The 26,432-nt window shown below is 33.9% G+C and overlaps 1 protein-coding gene across 1 annotated transcript in view; it reads left to right on the forward strand.

Annotated features, from left to right (window-relative positions):
- ADGB (androglobin) overlaps positions 1 to 26,432 on the forward strand; it is a gene marked incomplete at both ends in the record, with an annotated part of 117,754 nt that overhangs the window by 15,502 nt on the left and 75,820 nt on the right. Inside the window, 11 exons of the mRNA XM_082756165.1 lie at positions 1,295 to 1,430; positions 3,062 to 3,154; positions 7,059 to 7,130; positions 7,696 to 7,884; positions 8,324 to 8,463; positions 11,363 to 11,449; positions 12,998 to 13,200; positions 15,424 to 15,552; positions 21,577 to 21,668; positions 24,298 to 24,472; positions 25,299 to 25,389. Of these exons, the coding sequence (XP_082612291.1) occupies positions 1,295 to 1,430; positions 3,062 to 3,154; positions 7,059 to 7,130; positions 7,696 to 7,884; positions 8,324 to 8,463; positions 11,363 to 11,449; positions 12,998 to 13,200; positions 15,424 to 15,552; positions 21,577 to 21,668; positions 24,298 to 24,472; positions 25,299 to 25,389 (1,407 nt within the window). The remainder of the gene's footprint in view (positions 1 to 1,294; positions 1,431 to 3,061; positions 3,155 to 7,058; positions 7,131 to 7,695; positions 7,885 to 8,323; positions 8,464 to 11,362; positions 11,450 to 12,997; positions 13,201 to 15,423; positions 15,553 to 21,576; positions 21,669 to 24,297; positions 24,473 to 25,298; positions 25,390 to 26,432) is intronic.

Here is a 26,432-nt window from a genome sequence, read left to right on the forward strand (position 1 = left end):
AACAACCATGTGGAGTACTAATATGGGATGAAGCGTTGGCCTGTGGACAGTTAGCAACGTATATCCCACTGTGGAGATAGATAAATAAATTTTAATAGAGTGAATTGAATGAAGACAGATGTCACAATCATTGTATCTACAGAAAAACTAGCATGCAAATATCAAATCATACCATACCACTTAAATGTATCATACTACAGATACAATGGCTGGTTTGTTTAACAGTTTAATACTTGCTGTTCATATGCCAATGCTCAGTCTTTTAGTTCTCCAAAATATGCTTTAAGCACACACACATCAGTGCACAACTGAAGTTAGCAGATGCGTACATGGTAACTAGCATGGCTGCTGAGTAGTAATTAAGCCAATCAAAACTTAAGTTCAATTTTGCATCTCGATCCCAAGCTAGAGATCCCAATACGATGTACTACATCCATCAAAACATCTGTATTTTTTTCTTAGGATGACAATACAAAGCAGATCTTAACAGACCTGGAAATCTAGGAAGAAGGTTTAATAGGTATAAAGCAATGGAACCTTAGAGCAAATAAAACCCAAACAAGCTTTAGATGCAAAAAGTGTCACCTTTGCTAACTTTCTGTTAAGAAATGACAGCAATCTCTGAAAGAACATCAACAACAAAAACCTCAATATATCCATATGCAAATAATTAGCCAAAAACCTTGAAGAAGTCATTGATATGGTGGAATCTCTGTTTTTGTTTGTTTGTTTGTTTCTGAACTTCCAAAGTACAGTCATGGAGACAGTGAGTGCTGATGCATTTTTATCTAATGCCAAGCAAGATTATACGTGACGTAACTTTTTCAGGGGGAGGCTGGTAAAGAGAGTATTTTTTTTTTCTAATTTTATACACCAATGTAGAAATGGAAAATATTTGAGGAATGTATGAAATAGGAAGAATGGTGCACTACCAGATTACAAATAAATAAAAACAAAAAACAAAAACAAAACAACAAAACAAACAAAAAGGCAAAAACAAACAAATGAACAAAAAGAACAGAGCACCAGTTACTTACCAGTTACAGGAAACTGAGCCCTAGGATTCTGTTTTTGTTCTTCAGCTGTCCCATTTACTTCTGCAGAATTCCTCATACAAAGTATTTGTGTTGGTTTATACCCATTTCGCTTATCTTAGTGACAAAAAGTATTGTAATTACTAACACTATTTTTATTATATTATGTTAAAAAATAATATCTTATTTGATTAAAATCTTTCTACTGTGTTTGCATTATATACTGTTTATTTTTATTCATTTCTCTGGTTGTTTCCCAGGACATCTACGTATCAAGTAGGTAATTCAAGATTTCCTATTTGGCCAGAATGGAATGAAGCTGACATGAATGCAGAAAAATGGGATGCTGGAAAAGTTGGAAAAGAGAAAGAAAAATCTGGAAAAAGTCCTATTTCAGTAAGTGTGACACAAATGCACTTCTTTTTACCATGTGGGTTTTTGTACCTCTTTAATTTCTCAGTAACTCAAAATAATTGTCATTGATAAGTATATTCATTTCCAACTTTTTTTTTCATTAAATTTAAATAGTTGCCTACCAAATTAAATGCATAAACTAAATGCATTGTGCATTGTTTCATTGTTGCATCTGTTAATGTAAGTGTGCACTATTAGCACATTAATGGTTTAAAAAACCCCAAACCCCCAGATCTATTTCATAACATAATTAAAACTGGGGATTTGGGAAGAAGCCAGACTGTCCTAACAAGGAGCAAACTCTTTGCAGTTTTTGGGGGCAAAAAAGCTTGATGCATCCATCTTTGCAAAGTTTTTATGGGGAAAAAATGCAAGTTGATCTCTTTTCTTCTGCATGCCTCAGTTTGTGGACATGTGAAACACTGCAGTTCCAGAGTGCAGAGAACAGTTTGAGGTGATACAGTTATATTGTGTATAGCAAATCACCTACCATATGCAGAAAAAAAAATCCTAAGTCTTTCCAATTTTGGAACCATGTTTGAACCTCATCTGGATTTTTAATTCTTCAAACTGATTTTGCTTCCTTTGTGTACTTTAAATATTTTGTTGCAGATTGGTATGTTGAAGGAACTTACACAATGAAGCAAGCAAGAAAAAACGTGGGAAAATACTGTTTGGGGGACTTTGGTTTGGTTTTATATTGCTTGTTTTTTTTGTTTTGTTTTGTTTTTTGTTTTATGATTTTGAGATATATTTTCTTTAGCTTTCCTTTAATCAGTAAGTACTTAAAACATCAAATGTTTTCCACCCTAGAAACTCTTTTTCAGTTGGTCTGTAGAAGATCAGTAGTACATAGTATGGGCTATGAAACACACAGAAAAGGATAATACGCCTAAAACTTATTTAAAAATCCAGACACAAGTAGAATGCACTAACCACGTAAATTAGTTTCTCAGTCAATGCAAGCAGTATCAGAGCCTCATCCTACACTGTGCTATTAAGTAAACAGGTGTTGTATATCCTGATGCCTTCTGTTTATGCAGAGAAGTATCACTTTGGAAATGGAAATTTGAAAAGTATATGAAGCCCTTCCTTTAACGGGCTAATTCTTGAGGCTGTATAATTATATCTCTCTTTGATTTCCATGGCAGTTTTAAATGCTTGGAGTCTGCTTTGTTGGTGTGTAAATATTGCTTTAGGAATTTAATTTCAGTCTTCAGTTTAAAAAAAAATAAAATTGAGAAATAGTGAGTTAGAAAAGTATTTAGAAATAATTTGGTAGAAAGGTGTCTGAATTAAAACCTTATAAAGGTTTTGTGGAAATTTTTCTCAATGGTGAGAAAGAAGGAAAACATTTCATACAGACCTGGTTAGACAGTGCAGACCACATAGCTCTCTCTGAATAATATAATCAGCTTTTTTTTTTCTGAATTCTCAGTTTGGACTTCACACTGTTTCAGTTCAGAGTTATAGAAACTATTAATACCTTTTAATGTTATTCTTACCCTGAAGTGAATTATCATGTGAACAATGAATTATTTTAAATATTGTGAAAGATACAACAGTATAATTAGTTTTAAAAAGTGTTCCTTTTTTATGCATATTTTATATAGCATGTCTTTGATGATCCTGAAGGAAAAATAGGATTGCCAGCCTCATTAAAAGTGCATTCTTGGAAACGGCCACAGGAGTTTTTAACAAATAAGGTAAGAAACTAGCAAGATTGGAGTGGACCATTGTGCACCCAGGAGATGGTGATCTGTACAGTGGTTAACCTGCATGGGCCCTGGCCTCTGCTACACTGTGCTGCAGGCACAACATGACTGTAGGACAAGCTCAGCCAGCACATTGAAACAGAGGAGTTGGTAGGCATCTCCCACTTGATATCAGCCACCTGCATGTTCTTGCCTTTATCTAGAAGGGCAGCAAGAAGTGTGGATATCCCTTCTGCTTGATGATAGAAGTGATGAACAGAGCTTGTAAGAAAGACCTGTGAGAGCTAAAATGCTATAACAGGTCAATAACACCAAAATGGAGTAACCCATTCTACAGGGGAGGTCTGCACAGCGTGCTGTGTGTGGAGAAGAGGCCTGTTTGCTGCTGCATATCTTCTCAGCATAGAAACATAGAACAGCTTGGGTTGGGAGGGACCTTAAAGGTCTTAATCACTTCCTTTATAGTGTTAACTCTAATAAATAGAAGGTTAAATGAAACTTTACAGGCTGAGTGCACCAGCACCTCTTGGTGCAAGACATCATGGTAGTGTACCCTTCCAACTCTGCTTTGCTTTTTTTCCTTCCATGTTCATTTAGAAGACACCTGGTGAGAGAGATGTCTTCCTGTTTTTCTTCGTGTTCCTGTTTTCTTACTTTTAAAAATCAGTGTTATGGCAAATCAAGTTCCCTTTGTTCCAGCTAAGGCATCTTGAACAGACATATGAAGTAAATATCTATCCTGAAACTATGGACTAGCTTTACCAGAAATACAATACTTTTTCTCACTCTCCCACCTTAAATATTGCATTTCTCCAGTATGCATTCAGAACATGTCCACATCTTTGACAGTACTTGTCTGGAAGGTAAACATAACATTTTAAAATTGTGCAAAGCTCTTCTTCACTTTCTTTTTAAAATGAATTGCAAAGTAAATAAGCAGCCTACCATTTTAAAGGTTGGAGTGTTCTTCAGTGCTGTTGCTAATCTTAAGGTTTAAACATTTTTTTTCTTTAGATTAAATGTTGAAGTTTTTAAACACTGTGACCACCATTAAAACTTTTTTTTAGTCTTGTCAGTTTTCCTTTTGTCAGCTTGTCAGTTTTATTTCTTATTAGCTAAACACTAAGCAGCTCCAAGATTCATTTTTAATGGAGGAATGGGAGGAGAAGTCAGGGGAGTAATTGACAAGACCAAAAGATTGGATGAGAAATGCTGCCAACATACATAAACTGAGTAGAGGGATCTGAAGGATAAGGGCAGGAGAGCTGGCAGCCCAGAAAGCCATGGAAACATGTATCTGTATTAAAAATAGCTTTTAGACTATCTTTAGAGCACCGTGAAGAAAGCAATTACTTTCTTTAAGACCTGACTAAAACTTTGGTGTTTGTTGTTTTAATACAACATATTTTGGATCAAGTAGTTATGATTACTAGGAATATTGTAAGTCATTCAATATTAATGCTAACTTCAAGTAATGAAATACTATTAAGATGATATATGTTACTGCCTAATCTATAAGTAACTAGAAATAAAGAGTAAACAATGCTATTTAGTGCGTTAAGGAAAGAATCAAGCTGTAACCACCACTAAGTGATGAGAGGCACAGAGATATTTAGTTTGATAAATTACAATCCTATTACTTCTAAACTGCTTACGTAAAGAAAACTCTGTACGCAAGTGACAGTCATCAAAACTACATGTAATGTAGTTAATCATAGAATCATAGAATGGCTCGTGTTGGAAGGGACCTTAAAGGTCATCTAACTCCAAACCCCTTGCTATAGGCAGGGATGTCGCCCACTAGATCAGGTTGGCCAAGGCCCCATCCAACGTGGCCTTGAACACCTCCAACACCTCCAGGGATGGTGAATCCACAGCTTCTCTGGGCAACCTTTTCCAGTGCCTCACTATCATTACAGTGAAGAATTTCCTCCTAATGTCTAAAGGTTTAATAAAGTCAGTGTTCATACTGACTAATGCTTATATTTCTACTGGTGTTACCAAGACTGAATTCAGACATGAATAATGTTGCTTAAAAAATATCTGTAATTATATTTTGAGTTGAACTCTTGAAAACATGTGTTACTATTAGGAGAAAAAAACAACTAAGTTTTGGGAAAGTGGTCCTCTGTCTAATGTTCATCCACTTCTGATGAGCCAGTCAGCTTGCTATAGAAGAAACAGAAAACTCAGTTATTATCCCTCCCCACCCCACCAACATCCACACAAAAGGGGAGGAGTGGGGGCAGAAAGAAATGTATTATTGTCTCTTGGTTTAATGGACTGAAACAACTAATTGGGGGTCAAAGTAAATGAGGAAAAAGAAGGGACAACATAGAACAACTCCTTTTAACAACAGCAAATCGTTGAATTGGTTTAGATATCTTGTTCTAACCCTCACTCTTTAATTTAAACTGAAGTTCTTGCACACTACTTTTAGGTAAATTATCCTAAAGATAACTGTGACCACATAATGAGTGATGACTATGGAAACCTGATATATTTTAATTTCCTGCCTTAATTGCACACAGTAATGTCATACTTGGAAACATATCATAAATATCTTGTGATTAATAAATGAATACAATTTATTTAGTTATTTAGTGTTAAGTATACAAAATGTATGAAGTATAAAATTTTTCATTAACCATTTTCTTTATCATATCTTGACAGTAGAGAAAAGAGAAAGTAAATAAAAATCAGTAAAGTCTGTTTGCAAAATAAATCATTAAGTTGATAACTTGGGTCTTTGTGAATTATCTTTCTGACCTGTTGTAGTGAGTCTTTGCAATTAAAGAGCTGGGAGCATAGATGGTCCTTCAGGTTGTTTTGTAGAACTTAAGCATATTTCAAAAATACATTGCATTTTTTATATTTAAAATATATTTGCAAATTATTTGTAATGACTTTTGATAACACTGACTTGAAAATAATTATGTTGCACTTTCTCCTTGATAATGTATTTGAAATTATTCTGTTAAACATGAATGCAAGTTTTTCTTATGGAATTTCTTACTCCATAAGAAAAACTTGCATTCATATTTAACAGAATCATTTTAAATGATCTTTATCAAAAAAAATAAGACCAGAAAAGGGTAATAAAAAAAGTCTAGGCTACTGCATGTCACAGGAAATTAAGATTCATCCTTGTTTTGCTCTAATGAACTAATGAATTTAGTTAGCCTAAAATATTTCCATTCTCAAATTGCTAAACTATTGTGTGTCACAGGCATAGAGAGTAATAGATAAAGCGGCACAGACAATTAAGTGAGTTGTGTTCCTAGGCCAAATGCATGGTGTAAGGGAATCAGAAAAGAAAGATGCCAGACACCTGTCAGCCTGGCTGGAGGGAAAATTCTTAGAATTAGAACTTTAATCTAATTAGTTCAAACCTGCTCCTATGAGGAAAAGTAATCAGGCAAATTTGTTTTCTGCTCTTTGATGGTACTGTATTGCCCCTTGCAGTATCAAAGTTGGACAAACTTTTAGCATTCAGTAAGACGTTAAGAAAACAAGCAAACCATACTTCTAAAAGATCCTTTGAACCTTGGTTGGAGGGCCAAGGAAATCACAACATTATGATCACTATTGAAGTGCAGAACTGCTAATACTATGAAAAATTTGAGGAAATTTCAATTTATATAGTTATGTATTTATTTCATTTGATATTTTTTAAATCTTTTGGTAAGAATAATGATTCCTTTGAATTCTGAACATCTGTATTTTGACACTTTTAAGAAATACCAAGTCAGGTAAAAGATTTGTAAACCGAAAACCTTGAGTTTGCAAATATCATGCAAAACATCTAGTTTTTGTATGTCACTAACATGAAATTCATTTCATTTTTTTCCTGATAATATATCTATGGACTTTTAACTAATTTACTTTCTCCTAGATTCCTATGGTGGTCAAAAATGAAAACTCATGTGATCTTTTTTTAGGAAATGAACATTTATTTTGTAGTGAGGTAGGTAGAAATGTGTGAATATCTGTTTATTTATTTCTTCTTCTCATGTCTTTTTAATCTTTGCTGTCCACAGAACCACCAATTTATTTTATTTCAAGTTTGTTGTAGTAAAAATTATTCTTATTCTTGTTCATATATACCATTTTACATGTAAGAAAGCCTGGTATTACTTTTAAAACTGTAGCATACATCCATAATCTGTATGTTAGAAAAGCACACTCTGAAGCATTATTAGTTAAAACTTGTATTTCATGTGTTAAAAATTTGTTATAATATGAAATCACATGTACCCATTTTTCTTTGGTAAATGATAAGCAGCATCATTTCTATTGTGTTTTTACCTATTTACAGAAGGTTTCGTGTCATTGTAGATAGATATGATTTTAAGAAAAATTGTGCCAGTATTTTTTTTAAATTATTATTTTCTTTTGCATGAATCATAGCTTTTATGTCACTCCTTCCTTTAAAACAGAAGCTATTTTATTCTTTCATCATTGTAATATAACTTGATTTTATTTTCTTAGAAGATGTAAGTAAATTTTTTTTTACATATTTCTGTTTTCAGATGATGAGATGGATTATAAGTGAAATATGTGCAGTCTGGAGGATGTATAATGGAAAGGACTTAACTAATGGAACATCCACGGTATTTTGGAAACCATGGGAACATATTTATGCCTTATGTAAAGCCACTAAGGGACACATGCCTCTATACAATAGCTATGGCAAATACATAGTGAAACTTTATTGGATGGTGAGTATTTACTTTCAGCAATGTAAAATTCTGTGCAGCTAGTGTGGCAAATTTTAATGGTTAGGAGAAGTATTTGTAATTACTGAAAAGATATACAAACAAAATTGTGTTGATAAATTGTTGATGCCTGTTAATGACGATTCATTGTACAGTGTATGTGATTTTTGTACAACATAGAACCTAATAAAACACAATTGTCACTTAGTAAGACAAAATTATTTTTGCAGGTTAAGTAGAATAGCTGCAATTAATCTCTTAAAAAAAAAAAAAAGAATAAAATGATATTACTACTGTTTCAGTGTTTCTTAGATATTATATGAGTACTTGTTTTAAAGCTATCTGTAATGTAAATCAAAGTGCAGTAGAATTGGATTCTTGGGGAAACATACAAAGTACTCTTCTTTTCTTTTTTTTTTTTTTTTTTCCCCTTCCACCTTAGGGGTGCTGGAGAAAGATCACCGTCGACGATACTATGCCTTTCGATGAAGAAGATAATTTGTTACTACCAGCTACAACCTCTCAAATTGAACTTTGGCCAATGCTGCTGTCCAAAGCTATCATTAAGCTGGCAAATACTAGGTATGTTTAGTCAGCTCACTTTCAGTTTATTTTGTGAAGTCACGTGGAATTTGAAAAGAGAACTGTTTTAGTATATGTGGAAAATGTATTTTACTAAAAGTTTTGTAATGAGAAATATACGCTTTTGTGAATGCTGATGAAGTAAATCGGTAAAACAAGAGTCTCTGTGGATAAGGAAGGCAGAGTTTTTCCTTTTTAAACGTGTCTGTGTATTCATGCACCTAAAACTTTTGGGAAAAAAAAAAAAAAAAAAGTTACCTCTCTATCTGCTTTATTTCTTTTCCATTATTCCCAAAGTCTTCACATGTGGTTTTCTGCCAAATGGCAATAGACAAGACATTTTAACAAAGTAGTGCTTCAGGTGGTATGGACGATTAATATATTGCATGTTTATAAGAAAATACAGTAGAAACAAAATACGTTTTTGATACATCCAGCTACTAGTTAAATTTAGAATTAAAATAAGTTGCTAGAAAATGCCTTTACAAATTGGAAGAGAAGAGAATATAATGGAGCCTGATCCAAGAGGACTGAAGATGGTAATCTTTAGTGTCCTTGATGGTTGTCCTATTGGGACTGTCACTGTCCTGGTTTCAGTTAGGACAGAGTTGATTTTCTTCCTAGTAGCTGGTAGAATGCTATGTTTTGGCTTAGGATGTGAAGAGTGCTGATAACACCCCAATGTTTAATTGTTGCAGAGCAGTGCTTATACTAAGCCAAGGACATCTCAGCCTCTTGCTCTGTCCTGCCAACAGGCAGGCTGGGGGTGCAGCAAGAGCTGGGAGGGGACAGACCCAGGACAGGTGACCCAAACTAGCCAAAGGGGTATTCCATACCATCTGACGTCATGCTAAACAATATATAGGGGTGGCTAGCTAGGGGAGGGGGCCGGACTGCTCGGGGTTAGGCTGGGCATCGGTCAGCGGGTGGTGAGCAATTGCATTGTGCATCACTTGTTTGTACATATTAGTAGTAGTAGTACTATTATCATCATTGTATGCCCGTTGGCAGGACAGAGCAAGAAGCTGAGATGTCCTTGGCTTAGTATAAGCACTGCTCTGCAACAATTAAACATTGGGGTGTTATCAGCACTCTTCTCATCCTAAGCCAAAACATAGCATTCTACCAGCTACTAGGAAGAAAATTAACTCTGTTCTAACTGAAACCAGGACAGTCACATACTTTCAAAGTGAAAGAGATAAAGGACTGCAGAGACAGAATATTTGCCCCCCTCTGAGACAGGCAAAAGGGGATCCTGTTTTCAAAGGCAGGAAAGAAAATCTCATTCCCCCAGCTGAAGAGGAGCTGCAATACATTCTGATGGGGTTTCTGCTCCAGCTCACCTTTAAAAGAGCATAGACTCACAGTGGAAACAGAATGTAGAAGAGGAAAGAGGCACTCAAGATCATTGTTACAAGAGAGGAAAATATGCTTTGGAAAAATAAAAAAGGGGTTCAGTGTAATTTAAAATTCTTAAAATTATACTCTTTTTAATTCAACATGATCCTTACAATTATTAGTACTTTTGACTAGAATAAAGAGGGAAAGCAGTGATGTATCATGAAGTACAGTATAAATTACAGTCTTTATTTTTTGTGCATTTTTATGAAGGGTATATTTAGAGGGCCAGGTATTGTGTATTATACCTTATGTTTAAGATTTATCAGACCTGTAAGTGTTATAGGAGTTCAATTACTTACTTCGTGTACCAGGTTATTTTCTGTGCTTTGCTAGGTATTTCTTTTGATTAGGTATATTTTAATACATTAATGTTACATATTCTTTCAAATGACAAAATGTACAAATTCAAACGTGAGACATATAAGAGCTTTTATTTTAAACGGTAACAAAAGTAAACATTATAGATATGAATATATGATATAGTTATATATATATATTAAGCTTGCAGAATGTTTTGCAGCATTTATTAGAAAAGCAACGTATTATTTAGAGATGCTTGACCTAAAAGAAATAAAGCTTTTAAAATGCAGTATGGAAAATAGAGTATTATAAGATACTTCTGACACTTTTGCTTTTAGTGCTGCTGTTGTGGGCTGTGTGGTGATCCACTTGCAAAAAAGTGACCTGGAAATTGGCCCATGGTACAATCAATTGGCAATTAGGGTCACAGGTTCCTGTGAGACGAGTAATGACCACCAGGTGTTTAAATTATTAAACTTCAGAAAAGAATTCAAATACTGAGCTGGATAGTCAAGCCTTCTTGTTCTGGTTATATCAACAGTCATTTTTGTCAAAAGAATGATCTAGAGTATTTCCACATTGACCAGGGAGTTGCCTATAGCTGCCTGTAAACTCTGCCGGAGAGCATTTGAAATCCAACGTTTCTCCAGAGCACAAGAATGGCTAGGTGCTTGCACTTTTAGCCTTGGTCCTCTCAGGATCTTCTTACAGAATTATTTCCAGAGAGTAGGAAACTATATCCATTTGAGAGAGTTGACTGTGATATACTGGAAATACTGCCAACTGTTAATAATCTGGGATTTGGAGCAGCTCTTCAGGAAAGGGAAGTTCTAGATTCAAATCCCCCATGGGTCTGGTGGGATTTGAAACCCACCAAAAAAAACAACCCTGCAAAAAGAGAAAGTGTCTCTACTTCATACAAGTATACATAAGATGCTTGCTAACCATACTGAAACTGCTTTTGTACAAGTGGGAACGCTATGATGGGCATGATGCAAAGGCACAGCAGCAAACTTGAATTTTTAGGCTAGTAGTCAGCTATAAATTGGAAAACTAAAATTACCATTAAAACTTGTTTTTCAGCAGTCTTATTTTCTGTTTGGGCCTTGTACTGCTTCTACAGAAAGCAACATAGACTACAAGATTTGATGAGCTGGTTATATTATATTTCTGTGTAATGGTAGTTTTTGTATTACAGTACACAAGAAAATGGAAAAAGAGAGCTGGAGGAATTTACAGTTCTACATGCACTGACTGGATGGATACCAGAAGTTATTCCTCTCCAGTAAGTTCTTCTATTAAACATTTTTCATAACGTTAAATATTTACTTCTGTAAAACATTATGTAAAATAAAGCTGCGCCGTGCAAGTCCTTTAGCATCAGTTTTGCAGAATGTAAGGTTTTAATTCTAGAACTTGCCTTCTAGGAAAGCATTTTTTTTAGTGTTTTTATTTGTAGGTCATGCAGATGATTGTAAAGCTGTTTATCATGTTAAGCTGCTGCTGATTGTTCTTCAAATTAATTTATTTTGAATTAATATTGAACCCTGTGGTGAAATCAGGGTTAGAGAAGTCTGTTTTGTTCTAGCATACAGATATAAAATGTTTGGCAGTAATACTAATAACTATGTGTATTAGTATGATTAGTATTATTATATTAGAATGTACTATAGAAAATATATTACATGAATTGGAAGTAATCAACTTCAGCTGGTGAGGTGTTTTCACATTTTAAATTGGAACAGTTGTTATGCTTTTATTCCTCCAAATAAAATTCCAACCTATAATAATATTTTTTCTTGTTTCCTATGTGTTAAGTCCATTCAATTTTTTTTTTTTTTTTTCTGCTTGACATTATTTTTGCTGAATGAATGAGGTACACATCTAAATATATATATATATATATTTTTTTTAATGGCATTTTTTACCTTTTGATGAACACGTTAACAAATAAATAGATACAAACTTGGTTTATATATAATTTATTCAGGATTGTTTATTTATAAAAGCATTTCAATATTAAATAAGTTTATTCATGCTTTATTTTAGCTCTTATTTCCACAATCATAATTTTATGTCCCAAGTTATTCTTGCAACTTAAGTCTTTGATGTATTTGGGTATTACAGTAGTGTGTCTGTAGCCCATGGACTTAGAAATCTCAGCAATCTTAATTTTGTTTCTTTATGTAGTTTATTTTTAAAATAGCAACAACAAAAAACAGTATCAACAAATCTGGCAGTTATTGCAAAATTTAACTTGCTTGCACTAAGAAATGTGAGTGCCAGAGAATGCCACAGAATCTTTGCAACAAAGTATAAAGATGACTTTAGCTTGTTGTACAATTAATAATTTTATTGTACAAAGAATGTTTCATGCAATTGGCTTGCAATTTATTTATGGCCATGAATGATTCATTCAGTTTTAGGTTATTTCAAGAATCACTGACTTTCTGTGAAGAAACAGCACAGCAACAACTGTCAGGTCCTATGAAAACTCTGTTGTAGCCGGTGGAGTCAGGGGCAGAGGCATAGAACTCCTGGTGTTGAAATAGATAGAGAAATCCTGTTTGAAACTCAGGAAGAGATTTTTAATGTACAGAGCTAGAATCAATTAATTATACAGGGTAGTTGCAAAGAGGTCGACAATTTTTCCTGCCATAGCTTTTATCTACAAAGTCAAGCAAGTGTGTTTCATTTACTAAAATAAAACTGCCATTTTTCCAGAGAGTTGGACTGTCAGTTGTATTATAGCTTTGTCTAAATGAAGATCACACGTTCTTATCTTATTGCAATTGTCATTATGATTGATATGTACATGTGTTTGTTTTTTAAGGCCTGGATACTTGAACAAAGTCTGGGACTTTTTGAAAGAGATTTTGCCAGAATTCAAGTTGACAAACAAGGAAACTTCAGAACTTGATAATCCTCGGACAGATACAAAATGTAAAGAGACCAAAGTGTCAGAGTTAAAAAATGAAGTTTCATCTGTGAATAAACAGCCAGATAAACCTGAGAAAGCAGAGAAAATTGGCAAAGGTCTGTAGTTGTAGGTAGTGTTATCTTTGTATGTCAAGCTAGCATGTGGGCAAAGTTAGCATAACCTCTGCCTTCAAATTCATCTATCTTTATTATACCTAATGCAAGTCTGCAGTTTTCTTGCTTCACTGAATATTTTGCAATGGTATAAAATCAAAGAAGTTTTATTTTAACTTTGGACCTCATTAGAAGCAGTATTAGAATCTTTCATGAAAACCAGGCTTCATTTTCTGGCAGTGAGTTCTTCAGCTCTGTTAGTCATTCCTCTGAAGAGTAATTCCATGCAGAGGGATAACAATCAGAGAGTTTAGTTTGCCCAAAGGCAACTGGGTCAGCACTGTTCTGACCATCCAGAAAGTGTACAACCCATAACGGATATTACCAAGAGCGATCACCTCTAGATTGTACTGACAAGTACGTAATATAAAGTCTGTCTGCACTTTTATTTGCAGTAACTTTTCTCTTTATGCTACCAGGTATTAATTTTCTTCAAGAACTGCTAATCTTATTTACATTTAAATGAAGAAACCTAGGCTTAAAAACATATTTGTTACAGTATATTAATCTGCAATGTTTATATTTGAGTCTTAGTTTTCTTAGTTGTTGTTTTAAACTTGGAGGCATGGATGCAATTTCACAACACTTTTAATGTTATTGAAAGGTACAAATCATAGAACCACAAAATCATAGAACATCCCAAGTTGGAAGGGACCCATGAGGATCATTGAGTCCAACTCCTGGCTCAACACAGGACCCCCCAAAAATCAAACCCTATCTGAGCGTAGTCCAAACACTTCTTGAACTCCAGCTGGCTTGGTGCTGTGACAAATTCCCTGGGCAGCCTGTCCCAGTGCCTGACTAACCTTTGGGTGCAGAACCTTTTCCTAACACCCAGCCTGACCCTTCCCTGTCCCTGCTCTATGTCGTTCCCTCAGGTCCTGTAACTGTCCCCAGACAGCAGAGATCAGAGCCTGCCCTTCCAGTCCCCTTGTGAAGAATCATATGCTGAAATTTCTATTTCTTCACTGACTTTGAAAAAAATAATAATAAAATGCAATCCTCAACTTTGAAGCTCAAATAATAATCCTAATGTCAAAAGTGTTATAAAAATATTTGAAGAGACTTAGCTGAGGGACTAGTCAGAGACTCGCAAGCACTCTTTCTATCATCTTATGACTTGTCCACCAGTGTAGAAGATATTTCAGAATTAGGAATGGACATGAACAAGGGAACACTGGGAACAGCACTGTTACTCATCCAACAGGGTGCTATAATTTATTCCCAGAAAATGGTGTAAACTTAATCCTGCCTAAGCTTTAAGAATTATTAGTAACTGAAACAACTAAGAATCAGGGAAGCACAGCATTATAGTGAAGCTCAATAATCTTCCAACTCTGAGGCTCAAAGTTGTGTTCTGAAGACCCATTAAAATTTTGGGATTTTTAAAAATTATAAATACATTTTTCTGTAATCTAAGTTTGAAGGTTGGCAGATATTTTTTCATCCATGTGATTTTATAAGTGATCCTGACAGTATCCTCTTTTATATTGCTCAATGCTTCCAATATTTTATTTTTTTTTTAATCAAATATAATTTTGCTAATATTCCTTCCTAAAACTTGTATTTTCTTTGCTAGTTATGTATGTTTGTTTGTCTGTTTCTCCTTTTATCTATCTATCTATTTATTTATTTACTATTGCCTAGAACAATGTAATTATTATTTATTAGGGAAAAAAAGTGATAGAAGGGGTTTCTTGAAAAAGCTTTTATTGAAATGCCTGTTGCAACTGTTGAGTCCACTGGGAACTTAGGCCAAGTCTATGTTAAATTGTTTTGGAAACTACTGATACATGAGATCAGGGATATGACAAAAATGTTTGACACAGTGCCAGGACTTCAGAAATTCCATACAATATAGTGGAGAAGTGAGAATTGTGCACTAACTGTGTGACTGAAGCCTTCCTGGCCTTTTCAATAAGTCAACATTTAAATCTTGAGAAAGTCTTTTTTTTCCTTTTTTTTTCCCTTTTTTAAAATTTTTTATAAACTGAATGACATATCTGTTTATCATACCTCAATTCCTCTTCAATTTTGAAGTTTTGTTTGTTTGTTTTTTAATTTAACTAAAATGTTATTAAAGCACTTACACAGTATTAGATTTTAAGACTGAAAAATTTTATCAGAAAAAAAAAAAAAAAATCTCATCTTTGTTTTACGTAACAGAAAAAGCAGAACAGAAAGAAACTGGGAAGAAGAAAAACAAAGATGGAGAAAAAGAAAAAAACAAGTCAACAATTCAGTCTTCACAAATACAGGCAGAAGTCCAGGGTTCTCCTCAAGCCTTAGCTGAGAGTAAGTGCTATTAAAGCTTAAAAACCAAATGTAAGATATATGTAAATAAAAGACTTTGCTTTTTTTTTTTTTTCATTCTCTAACTTATTTGGGGAAAGAGTAAATATACTCATTAAAAAAAAAAAAAAGTGATTATTTACAGGCTGTATAAAAGACTTAAATCCTTATATATATTAAAATACATATTAAAATTCTATAATTTATATTAAAAATAATATTGCAGAAATTTCTATTTGATGTTGAAATATAAAGCAAATCTACGCTGAACATTTAGAAGTTGTTGGCCAGTCATGTAGGACCAAGATTTGTTCTAGATGTAGATTGCCTTTTTTATTAATAATTATAATAATAATATTCTTCTGTAGTAACTTATTTACAATATCTACTTTATTCAGTATATTGAAATTGGAAAAAGGAGGAATGTTCCTTATTGAAGAGAAGGGTGGCCAGTAATAGTCATTTGAATTTATTGCATGATTTAATTGTTTAATAAATTTGTTTCCTTTTTCCTGAAAATATATTTTGATTGATTTTTTTTTTTTTTTAAATCAGTACATCTAGGGTACCTTAAAAATCAAGAAAGTTCTTTCTGCATTAAAATTTAAATATTTTTAGACAAAATATAATTTTGATAAACCACATGTAAATTTGAATTGGTCAATAAGACCGATAAGAAGTGTCATATTTGTTTACATAAAATATAAAACTCTTCATAAATGTTACATTAAGCTGATCTTTGTCATTGTTTATATCTGTAAATATATAGCATATCCATACAGCTAGCAGAAGGAAACATATTAATTGGAATATTATCTAGTTGAAATTTAGCAGGTGAGTGTCAGTGGAACAACTTTCTTTAAGGTTATAACTACAAGGTAAAAATGTATAAAAAGAATTAAATCAGTTTCTTATTATGTAAATCAGTTTCTTGCTCCTGATTAAAATTGTTTATTTAAATCAGTTTGACTTCTATCAATCCAATATTATTTTTCATCAATATATTATATAAGGTATATTTCATCAATATACCTTATTCATTTGAATTCCTACATTATATACTAGTAAAGGAGTTAAAGAGAAATAAATTCTTAAATCAGATGTGAGCAGTTAATAAGTTTGCAAACAAAACTTGGACTAAAAGCTTTATTTATTTATTTATTTATTTATTTATTTATTTATTTTAAATCATAGTAGTTGTGTAATAGGAGATGAGGCATTTCACTCAACCATTTTGTGGGAAAATAAAACAAAGGAGAAGCAGAAGTAACAAATTCTGGAAATTGTACCAAATCTGTAAAAGGGCATCAAAAATATTGTGGATTTACATATGAAGAAACCACATGACATTTTGGTCTTTCTTCTGCCATTTAAAGCACAGTTCATTCTGTTTTCTTAAAGACCCTTAGTGACGTGCAAAGTTATTTAGAAAGATTACTAGCTTGGGGCTAAAATGTGGCAGATCAAAGAACTCTTTTATCCTAGATCTGTTTCATAAGCAGAAGATGAAATGCATGCATTCTAAAGCCATGAAATATTCTTAACCTTTGTCAACCTCTGTTAAGTTAGCAAAATGTTATTTTCCTGAATGAAGTTGTTTAATCAACATCAATGGGATTAAGAGATGTGTAACATAACTTTATTAAAACTTTTAAATCCTGACAACTTTCACGTGTCTTTTAAAAGCAGTATTAAAAAGTATGTTTTTTTGGCTTGTTTGTTTGTTTGTTTTTTCCAGACATTACCAAAGCAAAATAAAAGTATCAGAAAAGAGTTCTGGAAAAAAATCAAAAGTATATATTTCACTACTGAACTTAAAAGAATTTGAATAGAATTATATGTGCAGATTGTAAATTCAGAAGGCTTAAAATAGGGATAAAACTTGAGATTAAACTGCAAAGAAAATAAAGGCAAAATGCCATTCAAGATGTAACTTGAAATAGTACTGGACTGAATTATAGTCCAGTTTGTAGGCACAAGAGAAAAAAACTTGTAGGCTATATGAAACACCCTCAATGAGTGGCCCAGGACAGTAGAACTATTTTTGTGCATGAAGTAACATTTGTAAATAAGTCTAAGCTTAAAGTCAGACTCTAGAGGCAGCAGCTGCAAAATGTTTCTGAATTGTTCTTGGAAATCAGTGTCTTTACTCAATGCATCAGCTCTTTTCTTTTTTTTTTAAGGTCAGTGTCTTGAAAAGTACTTAATTTCCTGCTCCATAAAAGTGCTTATTTCCCATGTTTTTGCTGTACATGTTGAGTATGGGGACTTTAAATGTTTTTTGGTTTGTTTGTTTGTTTTTCCTGGGAAATATTGGAATTATTTCTAAAAAAGCGTTGGCACACCAGTTACTTCTAAGTGTTTAGAAATTATCTTACAGGCTTATGATTTAGCAGGGGTTATAATGTGGTGGTGGGTTGACACCATCTGGCAGCAAAGTGCCCACCCATTTACTCACTCACTGTCCACCAGCAGGATAGGAGGAAAGGATCAGAAGAGCAAAAGCAAGAAAAAAACTTGTGGGTCGAGGTAAAGATACTTTTCAATAACTTTTAATACATGGAAAAGAAATGATTAAGGAGAGAAAAAAGCAAGTGATGGAAAAGCAATCACTCACCACACTCAGCCTGATACCAAACCAGGCTCTGAGCAACAGCTACTTTAGGAAAACACCCTCTCCTGTTATTGCAGTGTGTGACATTGTATGGGATGGAAGATCTCCTTCACCTATTTGGGTCAGCTCTCTCACTTGTGTTACCTTCCAGACTCTTGCCCACACACAGCTTATTCTCTCAGCAGAGTGAGGACTTGACGCATGCATTGTTCAGTGACAGCTAAAACATTGGTGTGTTATCAGCATGTCTTTGCAAATCTAAAGCACAGCACGATATGGGTGGTTCTGAAGAAAATTAGCTCCTTCTCTGCCAGACATACTACAAATATACAAATACAATTCTGAAGCACTTATGCACTCAAACCAATGCCTTCTGCATCTTTCCAAATACTACATGCATTGCAGGAAGCATAGTCCCTACTTTTTTTTTTTTTTTTTTTTTTTTTTTCTCTATTTATCCTACTCTGTGCAACCAGAAGAATAACCAATCCTCCACCTGATCAGCCAGGGCTCTTCCTGCAAGCAACCAGCTCTTTGGTCCAGTAGCCAGCCAGTCCCTGGGATGCTTTTGCAGACAATTCATTTCTCCACTCGTCAGCCTCTTCTTCTAGTAACAATTTCTACTTTCATACCTGGGGAGTCCATGCATTCCATAGAGATTTTATGATGGTAAGGTGTGAGTTATGTAGCCTCTTGCTCCTATAATGAGCCACCACTCCAATTTCCATTTATGTTTCTAGACCAACAATTTTTCTAATGATTTTGGAACTTCTAGAAATGGAATACTATTCTACTTTAAAAGGCACTAACCAGGTATTTGGGAATTTGTTCTACAAACTAGCTCTTTGTGTCTGCTTAGAAATAATATTTTCTGTGTCACTTTCTACTTCACAGAAGTGCTGGGAGATTATAAGAATGTTTAAAAAATGTTAGTTTTACAAGTAAACCCATAATGTTAATCATCAGAGTAAATGAGATACGCAACACACATTAAAATATCCATAAAGATTTTTTGCATTTCCCTTTTGCCAGTTCAAAAGTTTTTACTTATAAGTGGGGACCAGAGCCTAATATTTTGTTCTTTTTTTTTTTTTTTTTTTTTAATGCATGCTATTATTCTGAAATATTTATGTAATATTTTAATTATGAAGAATACCTATATCACTTCTCTGAAGGCTAAACAGAACTCTCCAATAGGCAAAATTAATTCATGCCCAACTCAGCAGCAGGGGTTAGTGTATGAGCTGCACACCTCAACAGAACAATGTTGAAAGCCAACCAAACTGTTTTGAAAGGTAAAACTCAGCATCAGCTCCTGTATGATACTCAAAAATATTTAAGAGAAATTTAGGGATATAGTGAGAAAATTATTTGCAAGTCTTCAAAGCCTATGGTTTTTTTTTTTGTTGTTGTTGTTTGTTTGTTTTATAAAAACAAGAATGATTATAAAGCATAACAATATTCATTCTTGGCATTTCTTTTTAATTGACTTAATTGATTTAAATGGCATTTCTTTTTAACTGACTGTTACATGGATTGATTCCATTGATACTCTCCCTTTTTCCAGGGGCTGAAGTATTTGTTCAGATGGTGTAGCAATCACACTCTGTAAATGAGTTTGCAGTGCTGCAGATGTAAAATATAACCACCTACAAGGATTCAGAAATCTTTAACAACACAGTGCAAAATCTTTATATCTACACTGGTGGATATAAATAATAGGCTTTGTGGAACCTAACTTTTTGTTGTACTATATGTTATGTCATTTTTCATCTGATAGTGTAATTTTATTAAGGCTATCAATTTGAAATAGATTCTCCAGATGGGGAATACCTGGTATGCATGAAATACCCATGTGTGAGAAATGCTTCTCATGTGCAATGAGATTGGTATGGCTTCTGGCATATACTGTTCGGTAATGTGTGGTACATCATGGATACTACTGCTGTATTTTTAACAGAGCAGATATGTCAGTAAGGACTGAGACTCAACCTAGATTGTATTCTTGCTTTTGAATAAATTGAAAATTACAGCTAACACAAGCTGTGGTTAATAGTTATCAAAAGCATAAAGAGAGAAATACTAAGAATCCAGTAGAGAGTAACTGTAACATAAGCTTATGTTTTATTGAGAAGATGAATTCCTAAAAGAATATTCACGTTGCAGAGATGTTTTACTGCTTCAAGACAAAGCTTAAAGCTTTGTCTTGAAAATAAATTTATTTTTTTTCAAGATTGTAAATAAATGTATTTTTAAAAGCCTGATAAATTATATTTTTCAGACACTTGCCTAACTTTTGTTTTCCTTTCTTCTCATTTCCATTTTCTATTTTTTTGTGGTTTTTTTTTTTTTTTTTTTCCTTTGTATTTCCATTTCACAGATGTCTATTCTTAATGCAACTTCCAGTTGAGTACTCAGTAAACATAGGTAAAAATAGGAAATAATTATCCTATATTTGAGGTGGAACTGAAATGAACAAAGACAAAACATTCTGATGACAGAAAAGTATCACAACCACTCTATTGAAATCCTGTCTGCACATGCTTTCTTGGATGTTTAAAGAAAAATGCAGAGATGCTTCTTCCTGAGCAGACTTTTAGGTCAAACCACAGACCCATATTTCTAATACTGTATTTTTTAGACTTTTAATTTTCCTTTGGCATTTGTGTACTGTCTGTCAGCCAAACAGCTTTGGATTCTCTAACTTTCCAATGGCTTCTTTACCAATGGCTTCTTTCACAGATACAGGTATGAGAAGATTGAGCGGTTGCTTAGTGCAAGGGATTTCTAGGGGTAATGAAGTGTAGGGAGTCACTCCCGCACACTTTCTAAAGTTGTTACCTCAATTTTTCCATCTCCTTGACAGTATTAAGAGCAGCAACCCTGTTTTTTGACCACTGTTTCTCAAACTACTTATTTCAGTCTTTATACCCATTGGTAGAAGTAGTGAGAACTCTGACTTTTCATTGTTTTGCCAGCAAAACCATTTTTTGCTTTCACTTTTGAGAAGTCTTTACCTACTACTTGCCAATTGGTATGCTTTCACTTCAGCTGTCCAGATGTGTACTAGAACCTTTTTGCTAGTATTTTTAAAATTTGACAAAAAATAAAAGAACAAGTGCAAGAGCTACTTCTGCATTTCTATGTTGTAGCTTTTGTTATTAATTTTTGTGAAAACAGTAAAATATGTAATAGTAGTTGATGATCTAAATACACAGGGACTAAAACAATGTACTTTTTACATCCATGGCTTCTCTTCTGAATACGTTACAATAAGCTCTTGTTTTGAATGGAATTTGAGTCAGACAAAGAAAAAAAAAAATGGAAACAAGGCAGAGAAACTTAGGGGAAGGAACTACAATGTTTATTTATGGCTTACCCTGTTCCAAGACCTGTTAATGTTCTCTACCTAGGTTCTTCTGTACGAACCCAGCCAGATATGGCAGTATATGCTGACTTTATTCCATTACAGTTTGAAGCGGAGGTGTTTTCGTTAGATCAAATGGTAAGATTCTGTACTCTCAGGAAAACAATGCATTATACATTGTATCATCTGAATGTTTATTTTTGTAACAACTACATTGTAAATAATAATAATAAATAATAATAGTGTAGGAAAACAATCACCAGGTAATGATTATCAGTTAAATTGGTTTTCATGCCTAGATTATGGACATCCTACCATAACCACACTCAATTTTTAGTTTTACTTCACTTTCCTCTGGATTTCAAGTGCTGAAGTCTCTGAGTAACAAGGCATGGATGAGAAAATGAATCATGAGACACTTCTGAAAGGAAAGAATAATTATTTTAAGGGTTACTTGAACAACATGAATTTTAGTGTGTTTTTTTTTTTTTTCTTTTTCAGGCTATAAATAATTATCTCATACATTTTCTGTTATGATGTTCTGTATAAAATAGCATGTTTATATTCATTTTTATCATTGGTGATGAAAGTGGTGGAAGCAGCTGGAGAAAGTTTAGCACTTCAAGAAGCTGAAGTAAAAGCAATGCTTAAATTTCCACTTAGCTACTTATAATCTGCAGAAAATTATTTTAAATACCAAAGTGGGCTTTCTTGAGATAATTATTAGCTAACTTTATTTTAGCTAATAATCTAATCTAGTCACATTCTAATCACATTTTACATAAGTAGAACATTAAAATGTAATCTTCTTTCTCAGAAAACCAGCAAGCTTCACAGAATGAAGACAAGAAATTTCAAAAAAAAAAAAAAAAAGTTTGCACGTCTTATGTTTTAATACTCTGAATTTCTTCTCCTTCTCCTCCTCCTTTTCCTCCTCTTTTTCCCCTCCCCTTCCCCTTTTCAGTGCAGCTCATTTTGTGTTATTTTGAAGATTAGGTTGTTCTCTGTGATTTTATTTTAATTCAAGGTCACAGTCAATGCTGTCTCTTTGCTAGTAGTAAGTAATATTAGTCATCCAAAACCAAATTGAACACAGTGACACAGGGGCTACATCCTTCCTGCCACATAAGGCCTTGAGTCTTGGACTTGGCCACAGTCTGTTAGAGATTACAGAAAAAGAGGCATGACAGATCATATAGGATGAGACAGGTGAATCTATATGTCTAAAACAGTAAAGACTGATAAGAAAATGGAAGCTGACAGAAATTAAATGTTGAAGTATAGTGGATTTCTTGTGGACCTTATTTTTTTGTTGTTGTTTGTTTTGTTTTGTTTTGTTTTTTAAAAAAAAGAAAGAAGAAGCCCATTTTCAAGCTTTCTTTGGGGGTCTGGTAGGCACTATATCAATGGAAATAATTATAATTTGGAGAAAGGAGTAATTGTTTGGGATAAAGGTTGCTTCCGAAACTCAGTAGAAGGTTTGTCATTGATTTTATTTGTGCCAGAATTATCCTCCAGATTTTTTTTTCTGTTTCCATTTTGGCTGTGTTTTCTAGTGTGTATGTCCCTGGATTTATGTAGTAAACGTAATTGTCTTAAGTTTGTTGAAACAAGATGGAAAAAAAAATCAATAGTTTCTGTTATGCGACTATGCTTCCTGCTCAGCAGCTGATGAATTCTCCTTTACAGCACCGAACTGGCCCTCTTCAATATCCATCCAATCTCAGATGGTTTAGCTTGCATTTTTAAGTTATTAGAATGTGTGTGTACATAGTCACCGCTCCTGTAAAATATCTTTATAAATTCAGAGATCATCTGAGGACAATATATCGCTTATGTACCTTAAAGCATTTAATTTGATCCTCTCCCTTTAAATACCTCTGACAATCACAACCACAGTCTCTTCTGCAGTGCTTGCAATTATGCCACCTTGGGACCATCTGATGATGAACAGGTACAATCAGAATCTGAGCTGATGAATGGGTTAAAGAAATATGTTATAGGTGATTTATCTAGCAGTGAAAAGAAGGCGTATTTTTCAAAACAAAGTAAGGATATACAAATCTTGAAACAGAACATTCAACAGAGAAAATATAACAGACTTTCATATGAGACCAGTATTGTTTTAATGGGAAGAGCACCACTCAATGTCCACAACTAAAATTGCTCTTAAGTCCTTTGCTAAGGGCTTTGGTATATATGAATCAACTGTTGTGTCTTCAGTGTGTTGTCTAATTAGCTATAACGTAAAAAGCTTAACTTTAATTATATTGTTCAAAATGATATTACATTATGAAGATATCAGAAGTTATCTAAAACACCAGTCACTTTTAGAATCCTACTAATTTATAAATTCAGCACGAATTATTTTTCAATAAATAAAAAAAAGTACTTTTAAATATGTTTATTTGAAGCAAAATGTTGTCAGTGTTGTTTCCTTACTTGGACACTTTGGTTCACTTACGCTTTTTGTGACACCCAAAGAATATGATTGTATATTCAAAGAAGTGATCAATCTTTTCTGAAAATTAAAATATAGGTAGACACTTCTAAGTATTCAATTTTGCTTTTTACGGTGAATATTGATCCTATATAGAATGCTTTTGGATAATGTTGTCAGGTGAACTGTTCTTGCTTCTTTTGTTATCTAAGCCATTAGATGCTTCTGTGCACATACTGCTTTTGTTTGTTTGTTTGTTTTTTGAGAGAGAGGGGCAATGAGAAAGGAGAGCTGTGCCCAGTCAGATTGTCTTTCCATGTTTCATAGGCTGGTTCTTCGGAGAATCTGAGGCAATATGGGCTTTCACAAATATATAGCCATCCTGTCCTGGTTACTAGAACGAGGTCCTGCCCTCTGGTAGCACCACCACAGCCACCACCAGTTCCTCGCTGGAAACGTTTCCGTCAGAAAAAGAAAAGTGTTGCGTCATCTGACCCCAAAGGTTTGTCTACACAAACCTCTGAAATAAATTTGTAATTACATTTTAATCATTATAAATGTTCTCAAGCACATATTTATCATCTATTAACATAATTTCAATAGAACTGCATTATGGATTACTTTTTCTCTTTTCTCTCTCTCTTTTTCTGTTTTTTTTTTTTTTTTTTTGTTTGTTTGTTTCATTTCTGTAATACTTTGCTTTAGCTCTATTACTCTATTATTTCTTAAATGCTTTGAGAAATGTCTTAATCTGTTGCTAAAAAGTTGTACTGTACTGGAGAAAATTCAGAGGGAGTATTATTAGAGTAGTGCAGAAGCTCTGAGGCAGAGCCATGAACGCTTCTAAACATCTGTTGAATATTTAAAGTATGTGACTAGCCCTTCTGCAATTATTCACAGTTTTAACAGTAAACTTATTCTGGGCCTAGTCTAGACTGCATAATGAAATTAAGTATATAACATGAGATAGCATGCCTGTAAACCTTTCATATTCAAGCTAGCAAAAGATGCCGACATAGGAAACAGATCATCAAAGGCAAAATATTCTGCCACAGTTCTGAGCTATTTTGGATAACTTTACATATAGGTTAAACACACCTTTAATATCTTGCAAGCTGAGAGTCAGAGAATTATGCATTTAATTTGCTCATGATACACCACCTAAAGCCACCCCAGTTTTTCTGTTTTATTCAAGTGAATGTCATGGTGTTCGGAGATTATTTCCTGAAGTCTTTGTATAATTATTTAGGGGTGAGTAATCCCCTGTGGAAATCATCTGTCAATTAAGTATTAAATATTTCTTATGAATATATATTTATTTTTTCCAGAGCCTGTGATAAAGAAACCTGAACAATATATCGAGATTGCTAGCCTATTTTTGAACTACAAATTGAACCCTATCACAATACCAAAAGACGTGTAAGTATGCAGTATAGTTTCAGCACCAACATCCATTTTTTTTAGTCTTTTTCACTGTAAAAACACAATGGCTTATTTTTATTTGGGTCACAGGAAAAAAAAGATCAGTTCATGTAGTCTAAAGCACATCAGGATCAAAGCACTCTATTGATGTCACATAATAATTTGGCAATCAGTGAACTGTACGTTTAGGATCAATATCAGCATTACAATAGACAAACCACTTACAAAATGTTAATAAACTCAAAAAAAAAAAAAAAAGAAAAAGAAAAAAAGAAAAAAAGAAATCTGAAACCTTTCCCGCAACTAGTCCTAAAACTTCTAATAACACACAGACATACACATACTGTTATATGCACCCTCCTGGCATCACAGATTACAAGCACACCCTCTCCTTTGGGAGTGCAGGGTCTCCTGTGTGCACACACGTCAGGTTTGGGTTCACCTCTGTGTATGCGCAGCTCCTTTAGAAGTTGGAGTGCTCTAGGCTTTGTATGCTGCTTTCTACAATCTGCTAATCTACATGGTGGTGAGAAAGGCTACTCTTTTGGTCCCTGATGGTCACACCCTGTACTTACAGTCCCCTAGCTGGATACACAAAGCTCAGTGTATAGGATAACCATTGGCAGCACACTGTTTGGCCTAGGCACGAGTTGTCACACCAGTGGGATAGCTACAGGCAGTGACAAACCAGTTTGTCTGTTGCTGTTTCCAGTCCAAGGTTTCTCCTCTCTATTGCACATTTTCGTCATCCTTTTGTCTTTCCAAGCTGTCTTCTCATGTTTCAAAAGTTTTCCTGAATATGATCCCCCCCCCCCCCTTTTTTTTTTTTTTTTTTTTTTTTTTTTTTTTTTAACTCTGGTTGATTCACAGAATCACAGAATTTTCTAGGTTGGAAGAGACCTCAAGGTCATCGAGTCCAACCTCCAACCTAACGCTAACAGCCCTCCACTAAACCATATCCCTAAGCTCTACATCTAAACGTCTTTTGAAGACTTCCAGGGATGGTGACTCCACCACTTCCCTGGGCAGCCTGTTCCAGT

The sequence above is a fragment of the Aythya marila genome, assembly GCF_965140915.1.
Source record: "Aythya marila genome assembly, chromosome: 3".
In the NCBI taxonomy this organism is placed as follows: domain Eukaryota; kingdom Metazoa; phylum Chordata; class Aves; order Anseriformes; family Anatidae; genus Aythya; species Aythya marila.